The sequence below is a fragment of the Monomorium pharaonis genome, chromosome 3, assembly GCF_013373865.1.
Source record: "Monomorium pharaonis isolate MP-MQ-018 chromosome 3, ASM1337386v2, whole genome shotgun sequence".
Taxonomy (NCBI): Eukaryota; Metazoa; Arthropoda; class Insecta; order Hymenoptera; family Formicidae; genus Monomorium; species Monomorium pharaonis.
Genome location: NC_050469.1, coordinates 19766930 through 19779103, shown reverse-complemented (window position 1 = coordinate 19779103; position 12174 = coordinate 19766930). Strand labels below are relative to the sequence as shown.

General features: G+C 32.4%; 1 protein-coding gene across 8 annotated transcripts in view; it reads left to right on the top strand.

The window, feature by feature from the left end:
* Window positions 1–10578, top strand: part of LOC105839370 (follistatin-related protein 5) — a 39808-nt gene extending 29230 nt beyond the window's left edge. For 6 of the 8 annotated variants that reach the window (XM_036284817.1, XM_036284816.1, XM_028192754.2 and 3 more), the window contains 16 exons: window positions 243–353; window positions 1927–2056; window positions 3434–3667; window positions 4756–4934; window positions 5485–5619; window positions 5814–5946; window positions 6447–6607; window positions 6886–7009; window positions 7467–7760; window positions 7995–8116; window positions 8193–8330; window positions 8407–8622; window positions 8800–8950; window positions 9066–9266; window positions 9473–9619; window positions 10088–10578. In XM_036284817.1, the coding sequence (XP_036140710.1) occupies window positions 243–353; window positions 1927–2056; window positions 3434–3667; window positions 4756–4934; window positions 5485–5619; window positions 5814–5946; window positions 6447–6607; window positions 6886–7009; window positions 7467–7760; window positions 7995–8116; window positions 8193–8330; window positions 8407–8622; window positions 8800–8950; window positions 9066–9266; window positions 9473–9619; window positions 10088–10317 (2706 nt within the window). In that variant the 3' untranslated portion in view covers window positions 10318–10578. The remainder of the gene's footprint in view (window positions 1–242; window positions 354–1926; window positions 2057–3433; window positions 3668–4755; window positions 4935–5484; window positions 5620–5813; window positions 5947–6446; window positions 6608–6885; window positions 7010–7466; window positions 7761–7994; window positions 8117–8192; window positions 8331–8406; window positions 8623–8799; window positions 8951–9065; window positions 9267–9472; window positions 9620–10087) is intronic. The other 2 variants (XM_028192756.2, XM_028192755.2) reach the window with 1 other exon arrangement.
* Window positions 10579–12174: the final 1596 nt, after the last annotated feature.

The window sequence follows — 12174 nt, the reverse complement described above, 5'->3', positions numbered from 1 at the left end:
TTCAAGGAGATAAAATAAAAATATTTTTGTCCGTCTTATTAAACAATTGATATGAATTTTGTTGTTATCTATCGAAAAAGAAATGATCAATGTAGCCAAATACCATATTTAATCATCTTTCATATCTTTATTAATTTATATTCGTAAAATATTATATTTTTACTTATTTTGAAAAACAATAAAAATAATATAAAAATATAAACCTGACAGCAACTTGACATAATTTTTTATGTACTTTTCAGATGCGACTAAAGCCCTGCCTCGTAACCTTCTATCTCCTGTTGCTTTCGATCGTCTCGACCTATATTGCTCCTGTACTCGGTTCTGATTTAATTCGTTACAAGGTAAGCACGGTATGTACGTACATATATATTATTATATTATTATGTATCAAAAACAATAAAATTATTTTGCTCTCTTATTGTTATATTTACTAAACAAAATTGTAAAGATGTGTAAACTGTTTGAATACTAATTGAAATCAAATTGAATCAAATCAATTAATAGATTAATAACATTCAATTTGATATAAGTTTAAATTGCTGTTAAATCTATTTAAATTATTCAAAAATTGTTATCTGAAAGATTTGAATACGAATTACGTGTATTTTGACAATCTTAAAAAAATATTTTTAATATGATTTTACATCATAAATAAATTTTTCTTACATAGAAATTTTTTTTATTATCTATGTATGAAAATTTATTGCATCAACAGTTATATCATTAATTAAAAGTTATGTTTTAATTTGATTGAATTCAATTTGATTGAGATTTGAACAAAGAAGTAAAATTCAATTTGTGTGTATGACTTAATTTCAAACTTTTGGTTTGCACATTCTACAAAAATTATATATTTATTATTTTTAAAATGCCATTGAAAATCATCTTGATTAACCTTTATAAAAGGAATAAGAAATTAAACTATTCTTAGATCGGAAAACAATCCAACAATTGAATAATACTTTATAACAAAATGTTTTCGCATTTATTTCTTCAAACTGAAATTAAATAATCGTTGTAATTTTTTTAAATTAATTTTCTTATCTTTCTTGTTATTTTTTATTTTTAATAATCCTCTATTTAACAAAGGTGCGGTAAATTAAGCAAAATTTGTTTAAAAAGAGTAATTAATGCTGCGCTTAAAGATTGCATGCGAAATAAACTCACATATAAACGAGTTCAGACAGAAGATTAATGAGTGAAATTAGGTTTCCTCCCCTGGAAAGCTTTTCAGCGCTCGTTTCAATTTCAAGTCGCGACACAACTTATCGCCCGATTATACAAATCCCTCACGTTTTCGCTGTATCCTCTTGCCGTATTCTCTCTCTTTCTCCTACTGAGGAACATTATTACTCGCATAAACCTTGGTCTGAAAGCTGATGACCGCTAGACGAGTATTCTCCTTACAGCAGATTTCCTTGGCTTCGCGCCAAGAAACGGTCTTCTCGCGTAACTCTCATCACCCGATAGTGGCCGTAATCCGTGTACATTTAGTTGTATACATTGACATTGCGCTGAATTTACCTGAGCGAAATCGACCGTCGGTGTACTCGGCAGGGTCGAAGCGCATTACTCCGACCGGGACTCAATCCAGAAACCGACGAGCCCGCTTCTCGTTTCCTTGCGCGCGCGGCCCGGCTTCCGGCGACTTGAAGCGATCCAAATTGTCGGCGACGAATAATTCACGAGATGCTTTGAATATTTTAAAATCTTCATGAACCATCAAGAATGTGACGAGAGTTGCTAAAGGTAGTCAACTAGACATTCCCCGGCTTCCAGTTCTACGAGATTACGAATCGTTAAAAGGGTTATCCTATCGCGTGACATTGTTACATTATTCTCACGAAATCTTTTGTACGCAACTTACACGACGTAGTATCTCTAATGTGTGTAATCTAATGTGTGTCGGTCTGTCATTTTTAGCGCTCGAGACATCGTTATTTTACGGTAAACAATAATGGCATATCGCCGGATACCGAGAGTCCTCCATCCACCACGCCGACCTCGACGGATGACGAAGCCGCAGACTCGGAGAACCAGCACGTCCACAAGAGTGCGTAACCGCTAAATCCTCTCTCTACGTATATGTCAATTAGTGATTCGTGTGTCGTTGCACCATTCGGGAAGTTTAATTAAACTCTGTATCTCCGGTCACAATTCGCCGGGATCGTACATACGCGTTTACCTCGTGTCGTCATTAAACCAATCGATACACCGCCAAAATTGTGTAAAGTACCAATCCTACAATCAATAAAATCGCAATGACGTATAAAAATGCGCACATGGCTACGAAGCTGTGGAAAACGCTCGCTTCGCTTCGCAACGCGAATAAAAGAAGAATAGCACGATATAAAAAGTACAATCGAAACGTGATAGAATTTTGTTTATAATGCATCGTCGTTTGTGCAGTTTTTTTATATATTTCTTTTTTAACTTTTCACTTTACATTATATTATATCAAATTGTATCCTCAGAATATTGCTCGTGCAACTTTATTGTAAAGTCGTTCCCTATTATTTAATACCAGCACAGAACCCCATTATTCGCATGGTTTATTTACATAATTATTCGTGTGGAATGTTCTGACATCTCAACATTATATCTCAATTTTCAATGTATTTTAATTATTGACAATTATTTACAGTTAAGTAAATACATTGCTAATATATACATTCTTTAAATAGAGATAAATTCAAAATTTTTTAAACACTGAAACTATTTGTGATAAATGTAATATTATGAAAGTAAAATGTAATAAAAAAATTAACTATACTACGGATAAATATGCACAAAATTTACATAAATTTAGTAAGAAAACAATATAAAAGTATGTGCTAAAAATATTTACTCCTCATTCAGATTATATGACGTAACGATCAATTGAAAAACAGATAACAAGCATTTAGCTGATATAAACGTAGCAAATTTGTAAAATTGGGGTGTCTTGAATACTCCACACGAATAATGTAGAATTCATAAAATGAATATATTAAACTGACGTTCGCAGATCGTAATGTAAAACAAAAAGGAAATGTTAAACACTGGAAAGGAGAGGAAATATCCCGAAATGATTCGGCAGTTATAGCAATATTCTCTAAGGTTGCGATCTAACGGGGTTGCGCAGGGTGATTTATTGCAAGAAGATAGAACGGTCGCATTACCGAGGATGATCGGCAGTTTTATCGTGAATGGATGCGTATATTCGTGGCGTAAGGTATTCCGCGCGCTTTCGCACATATAAGATCCCGTCATCAATCGCATGCGCCTGTAACATACGGCTGTCGGGAAAGATTCGCGCGCCGGCCGCATATCCAAGGTTGCGATATCCCGATTTGCAACACACATCTCGCGGGGAGGCGGCGAGGACAGGGGTGAAGGGGCGAGGGGGGGCCCCAAGATAGCGGAGATGCAATATTTTCCGCTCTTTCAGACGACGACCCGTGCCTGGTGAAGTATTGCGGCGCGGGAAGAGAGTGCCAAGTCTCCGCGGACGGCGAGGAGATGGTCGCCGCGTGCGTCTGCGTTCGTAGATGCGCGCGGAGACATCGACCGGTCTGTGCGAGCAATGGCAGGGTATACGTCAATCACTGCGAGATGCACCGCGCGGCCTGCAACGCCGGCACGCCGTTAACCACGCGAAGGCTCTCCAGATGCTTCAACAATGGTGAGCACGTGCCGGACAGTACGTCTCTATCTTACGTAACACGGGAAGCTTATGCTTATGAGCGTGTATGCTAGGAACGTGTATCTATAGAGAAAATATCTCGTTTAAAAAGGAGACAATATGTATATATATATATATATATATATATATATATATATATATACAGTATCTTGAGATTTTAATCGATTAACTTGGTGAATATAACGAGATCCAGAGCAAGAAAACGTTGGCCCTGTTTTCGTATATATTTTCTGATCTCATTAAAGAGTCATATATATTAAAAAATCATTAGCCCCGTTCTGAATACCTGAATTATTTCTCATTAATTATAAAAATCTTTTTAAATTCATGGTTAATATATTAGCGATGTGGGTAAAGATTTCTCACTAGCTTGAAATCAATTCTTGTATTTTAGATTTCAACGAAATAAAAAAGAACCCGGTGGAGTTTATCGACCTCGCGGCATACACTGAACTCTACTTCTATTTATATAATTTTAATTATCCATTTATTTAACTTAATTGATTATTAGATTTGATTTTACTTAATTACTTAACCGGAATTATCAGAAATCAAGCTTAGTAGCAAGTGAATAAAGTAAATCATTTAATGCACCATTAACTATTTTCAGATTTCACAATTATAAATTATTAATGCAATTTAAATTGAAATCTTATTAGAAGCAGGATATGTTATGATATATGAATCAATACACTGCATAATTAATCGCGACTTTTAATCTACTAATGTATCTGCTAATATAGATTTTTAATTAGTAATCAGCAGATTAAATTTATAAATATAACAGCGTATAAATGAAACACATCAAATAAAGATTACCTAAATCTTTACCGATACTTTTAACTTTAATTCATTGTTTACTCTACGGGAAAAAGAAACCACGATCCTTTAGCGAACTCACGAAACTTTGGTTTTATTATGAACTCAATAATAACTTGAAAGTTTTCTATCAATTTATGGTAGCCGCGCAGCAGTCCAGTTTATTAAGAGTTGTAACGACAAGAAAAAAAAAAGATGTCGTTATATGAAAACTCAAAGTTCATGATGGAATATTCAATCATTTCCAGGTAATTACAGCGTGCAGGCACGAAAGGATTTCTTCGCGTACCATGTCCCCTCCAAAAGCAAGGCTATCGCTAAGTACGCTAAGAATAAGATGAAGCATCATCAGGCGAACAAATCGATTCCACGAAAGAACGGTCACGATATTGAGGAGTGTTCGGCACAAGAATACGAGATTATGAAAGTATGTTATTGATTTTACTCTCCGCGATGCAATAATTTCAGATTTAAAACGCTGAAAAGTTTAACGAAAATTTTTTGATGAAAAACGCTCCCCTATCTTCTTGAATTACAAATAAATGGCTTTATTTACTAAATTATTATTATTATTCTTTGACTCTGTTCACAGATGTAGCTTCAATCAAAAAGTTGGAGTATATAAAATAGAAATAAGTTTGAATTTGTTATTGAGCTATAAATAACATCTCTATTTTTTTATCCAGTTTAATAATCTTATATGTCTATAATTTCAAAATATGTAAAAGAATAATATTAAAATAATATTAAAAATAATAAACTACTATTTTTAAGATAAAACTAAATTTTTGTGACTTATAAATTTAAACTGTAATTTATTTCAACACATATGTAAATTTAGCTGTGGTGTCGAGATTTTTTCATGTAAACTTTTTGTATAACACTTTTCAATTAGCTTTATTTAAAAAATTATTAAAACGTAATCAGACTCTAAATACTATTTTATTTACTCTTACTTCTATATTTATTTGCCGTAGGACAATTTGCTTCTGTATAGCCATGCCAGATTAATGGCCGAAGATAATCACAGCAAGGAATACTTGGTCAGCATCATGTTTTCTCACTACGACAGAAACAATGATGGTAATTTGGAACGGGAGGAGCTCGTACAGGTGATTTAACAATGAATATACTTTTCTTCGTATAATGTTTCTTCATTAGCGGTTTCTCCCGAGTTAACTAAACTGAAGGAAAAGTACTTGTGATGAGATTTATTTGATGGCCGTTACTTTAACGGTAGTAACACGATTTTTCCATTGCATGAGCATCTCGTGAATAATACGCTCAAGCTCTTTCGAACATTTAGATCGCGAAGGAAGAAAACATGGAGGAGCTATCCGCGGGATGCAACTTAAGCCACATGATCAATTACGATGACACCGACGGTGATGGCAGATTGAATGTTAACGAATTCTACATGGCTTTCAGTAAGCTCTACAGTAAGTACCATTTGCTATTAATTTATCATTTATTACGACAAGTTTGCCAGTCAAAAACAAAGAGATGACGTTTAATTACATTAATAATATTCAAATCAATTTAATCCTTTGAAGTAATTTCTTTCATTTAAAATGTTCTTAGCTGAAATGTTTGTTTATTCTCGAAAATTTGTTTATATCATATATCTGATAATTTTGTAAAATACAATTTTATTGGCGCGATTAGTGCAGTGATTTAACGCAGTGATTAACCATTTGTGAATAATTTTCTTATGGTAATCCATGTTATAATGGTCTCAATGCAGGACGCATTGTCCATAGACAATAGCGTCATCGTAAATTGTCAGACTGCACACGTGACCGGTACAGTGCCATCGTGCATATATAAACGACCGCTGGGAATTATTATGCAAAGTTTGTACGGCGAATGATCGTCCATTCAATTTGGCCGAAGTATAACGTACACATAATATACGCGAGGGTGGTTTTGATCTGTGCAGGCGTATCGGTGGTATTGTTGGATAAATCCCTCGAAGTGAATCACATATCCGCGCGAGTCGGAGACAATGTTGAGATTAAGTGCGACGTCACCGGAACACCATCTCCGCCTTTGGTCTGGCGTCGTTATGACACGGACGTGGAAACCCTCAACGAGGCGGAGGTATTCTATTCGAATGAAATAATTCAATCTCTACTCTTGTCGTTAGCCCTTTAGATGTCACATTATCTATATGCCAGATCACTCTTTAAATAACAAGTATCGTATTTTTTTCTCTTTTCTTTATTACAATAGTCATAAAAAATATTTCTTTTATTCCGAATGGGGATTAAAATCAATTTTTTTATCTCTTTTGAGTAAGTAATAATTTTAAAAAATTAACATTAAATTACAATTTAACAACAACAAATTAACAATAAAAAATTATGAATACTTTGTAGATTCGCGTTCTTAACGATGACAGTCTTTATCTAACAAACGTGCAATTGGAACATGCTGGTAATTACACGTGTCACGCTCTCAGCAACGAAGATGTAGTGCAAACTCACATGCTCACCATTTACAGTAAGTTTTTTAATTAAAATAATATAAGTTATTGAATTAATATTTGGATCAGACATATTTTAATTCTGCTTGAAAAACAAAAAATTTGCCATTTATATAATTAATTTATATCATGAAAATGCAAACAAAATTCTACTTTATACAATACATGTACAATAATTTATGTATCATAAATATTCCACATTCACTAGAGCTATTCTTTTATCTACAGAAATTATTTAACAAATTTGTGTTGAATTTTTTTAACAAAAAAAAGATTATAGGGAAATAATTTTCAAGAATAATATAAATAATTTTTACAAATATAAATAATAAAGACACATTTTCTTTTGTGATTATTATAAAGTTAAAGTATAATAAAATACTGTTGAAAAAGTGAAAATGAGAGAGAAATCAATTTAAAAAAATAATTTGTATAAGTTAATTAAAAATAATGAAATAAAAATGACATTCCTAGCTGTACCCGAAGTCAGGGTGACACCACAGTTCCAATCCAAGCGACCAAAGGGAACAGCGAAGATGAGGTGCCACGTGATAGGTGAACCTCTTCCACGTGTACGATGGCTGAAGAATGACAAACCCCTGAGCGAGGATCAACCAGACAAGTACGAAGTGATCGGGAACGGTACCAAATTGCTAATCAGGAAGGTCGATTATGCCGACACGGGAGCTTACATGTGTGAAGCGACCAGCGCTGGGGGACTAACGAGAGACATTAGCAGTTTAGTGATTCAGGAGCAACCTACACCGAGTGAGTAAAGGGCAACTTTTTTGCTCTAATGAGGATTCATAATAGTAATCCATTATAGAAATATGTTTAATTAAAGAAATATTTAATTTAGTAGAAAACTTCACTGATGTTTGCATTAATATTAATCAATAATATATCATTATTAGTATTAATTGTAAAAGTTGAAGGAAACTAGTATTATTTTATTTATTAGCTTATCATGTTTTTAATTAATATGAAAAATCTTGTACACAGTTGCGACAGATGAAGAACGGAGATTCTTATCTTTTCACGAGTGGGGTATTTTAGTATACGAACCATCTACGTGTCATGCGTTACACGAAATTCATTCCACAGACATCATACCTGGTACCCAGGTGCGAAATTAATGTATATTTCTTCTTTTCTGTCATCTTCTCTCGCGATGTTTTTATTATGGTATCCTTTATTCAGGAATATGTTTGCGGCCCTAAAAATGTTCCGTGTTCTTGGGGACGTGCCATAAATGTTGCTGATAGATATGTATACGTTAGTCAACCGGATAAGAACCGTGTGCTTGTGATCAGCGAGGTGCAGATGATGATAATCGATGTACGTATTGTCTTCTATTGTAAAAAAAAACTAATCGACGAAATTACCATAAAATAATTTCAATATAATTTTTCAGGTAGTAGCTACAGACAAAAACCCAGTCGATCTGTGGTATGTACAAAATCTTGACTACGTGTGGGTGTTAAACTGGAGAAACGAAAGAGACGTCGGCATCAAGACCGTGCAAATAATCAAGGAAGCTGCCCAACGAAAAAAACATCGTACCATACAACTGGAACCTATTGATGCACAATTTGATCGCCTAAAAGGACTGTACATTCCACAGCAACGAGTATGTTTATTTTGATCTTTCAATATTAAAAAACTTTGCAGATTTAAAATTGCAAATAAATTCTTTTATTAAACGATTTATTCAATTAATTGGAATTATATTATCGATTATATATATTACACAAAATTGTGTGATTAGTTATGTTATTTTTATTACAAAGATTTTTATATTTTCTAGGATACAAAACACATATTCAAATACGGTTATGTGACACATACATATCAACATGGGATGTACAAGCTCGACCTGGTCAACATGAGATACACTCGTACCGTGAACTTGGCCAGCTACAACTGCTTACCAACAAGCATAGAATTCTCTGATCTTTGTAATCTACTTTTTATTTTGATATTACTTTGATATTTTTTAAGTTTTTCTTTTGTTTCATAATTTTCGATTATGTTCGCCCGTTTAGCTTGAACGCAATAAAATTCTCTTTCCAGATGGTTTTGTAATATTGGAATGTAAAGATCCGATCACTAGTCGACCTACTGGTCAAGTGCTGTTAGACTATCTTACTGATAGCGTACTCGCTCACAAACCAAGCATCCTGGGAAAGCCAGCGATTTCTCCTGATTCCAGATACCTGGTTACTCTCGACAAACAAAACACTGGTGTCACTCTCGTAGTGCAAGAGATATTACGTAATAACACTTCACTTGTTGCACTTTTATTATAATAATATAGAACAAGATACTCTTTTTAATAGACTAATAAAACATTATTTTTATGAGACTATTTATTATTGAAATCTTTTCTAATTTGTTAATTTTGAAATAATAATTTAAATATAGCGACTGAAAAATTGTTCAATTATATATGTATATGTATGTATATATTTTTTTTCCAGCAAGCGGACTAAAATTCGCTTTTGACGTAAAAACAACTTTAAATATCAGCGATATTGCCTTCTATCCATCACAAACGACACATAGTTACGACATATATGCTTCGTCGACAGACAAAGAAGACATTCTCTTTTTAGATTTAACTACTGGTAATTTTAGATTTATTTTTATCAAATATTTTTCTATTCTTATTATAAGAAAAGCAATAATCTACCGATTCCCCTTTCGTATTTCGGTAAACAGTTAAACATTAAACCATGCAATTAATGTTTATATTCAATATTATTTAAATATATTTTTCTAATTATATATAAACTTGAAATAAAAATTCTATCAAATTGTTCTTTAAAAATTAATTCTTTAAATATAATTTTATCTGCTTAATCTTTTAAAGTTATTTGTTTGTTATGCTATTTTGTTAACAAGAAATCTTCCAAGTTAATTAAAATATTTTGTCTTAATAAAATATTGCTTGTTTACATTTAAAAAAACCCTTTACATATATATTTTATTCAAATTTTTTTTTTAATTTTATTACATTTTCCCTTAAACTTTTTGCAAAATTGAATTTTTACGAAGTGCCACTAAAACAGAATCTAACACACCTGTCTTTTCAGGAAAAGTGGAAATGATAACGGGCGTGGGAAAAGCAACACCACCACATCTCACCAAATGGGGTAATCCGAATAGACCGATAATACAAAGCGGTATATTTGGTCGATATATGGTAAGCCCGTCCAACCAGGCGCTCTTTGTTCTTAATGGAGAGACCCGTACGGTGAATTGCGAGATTGGTGGCCTTATACATCCCGGCGCGATTGTTTGGTTCACTGTTTCGTTGCGTTAATGAATGTAGCTTCGTGACGACGACAATACGAGACGTACGTATATAAATTGAACATAAGGATTTGAAGGAGTATCGAAGGTTAGATACGAAAAAACTTAGGTGGAATTACAAATAATATAGAGAAATAAACTGCGATAAATGCTTTCATCTTCCCTAGATTGTTATTTCTTAAATAAATTTCTTACGTTTAAATATTTTGACTGCACTAATTGAAGAAAACATCAACGTGCGCGCGCGCACGTTATGTCAAAACAATATCCGGAAACTAACGTAGCGACATGTTAATGATGTAATATATCAAATTAATTATACTTTACATTTAAAACTATATATACAGAGTGTCCCAACGCACATGGGTCAATGCTCGTAAAAAGATAAAAGGGATCGAGATGAACATAAAAGTCCAATATTGTCTTGGGTTAGGTCTCGGGTTAGGTCCATCAATAATCGAGGTATTAATTTTTCAAATTATGCGAATGAGAGCGCGCCGAGGAAAGAGCTCGATCCGCTCGAGCCATAACACGGAAAAAATCTATTGTGAATGTATGATAAGCTTTTATCATTTACTGTTCACAATTACGATAGAAATTAGATTATTTGCAGACCTAACCCAAGACAATATTGGACTTTTATGTTCATCTCAATCCCTTTTACCTTTTTACGAGCATTGACCCACGTGCGTTGGGACACTCTGTATATGTATATATATATATATATATATATATATATATATATATATATTCATATCAATCAGATCAAATTATCTGTACGTTGATAAAATGTTAAAAGAAAAAAAGAACGTAAGATGAACATAACATTACGAAAAATGAGTAAATGACAAAACATTTAAAAAATCTTTGAACTAATATCTAATTTTGAAAAACAAAAATTCTTAATTATTTATAGACAAAAGTCTTATCAATATCTCTTGAAACATTATCACGTAAATATTGTCAAAATAATACGAAAAAATGTTAATAAACATTTTTATGAATATATTATTATTTACATTAAAAATTCATTACATGTGGACAACAATTAGTTGTTTTTTAAATTGTAATAATCAAATGTAAATTATTACGATACATATCAAAAAGTTAACTGCCAAATTTTCAAATATTTAAATTATTTATGAATTATAACGTTGCTATATCTTTGATGAACAAGCAGTCATAATACCAGGCATTTTAATCAATGTATTTCTTTTTAGATCGAGTTAGGTTTTAATAATAATTTTACAGATACATAATTGTTATGATTTTAGTTTTACAAATATTTGAAAATTATCTCCACATGTAATGATTAAAAATAAGCCATAATTAATGTAGAATCTCTATAACAATTGAATAATAGAAATTGAAATTGTACCAATTTTAATTCTTGATCTGCATACGATATATTCATGTTGAAAATGTTTATCTAGAGAAGATGAAGAGATTATGGCTGTGTTCCGATATTTATTACCAGTATTGAAAATCTATAGTATACGTAACATAAACTATACATTTTCAGTACTGACAGTGAATTTCGGAACACAGCCTATGTTGTAACATCGAATGCATGAGATTAACGAGCGATGAAAAACATAAACGACGAAAGAACGGCCATAAATAATAGAAGAACAAAAAGTATAATATTAAGTTATTACATAATGTAAATGTAATATGAAGATCGAAGTGTAAGCAGGCTGCTATTACAGTATTAAGTGCGCATTGAATGAAGCAAAAAAAATATTCTATTATAAATCATTTAAAGTCTTTTTCCCATAAGTACAAATTGTTTCGTCGCATTTGATTATTTCTTAAGTAGCGTATAAAACAGTTCCAAGTTTAGAATTTCAAGTACTAAAACATAGCA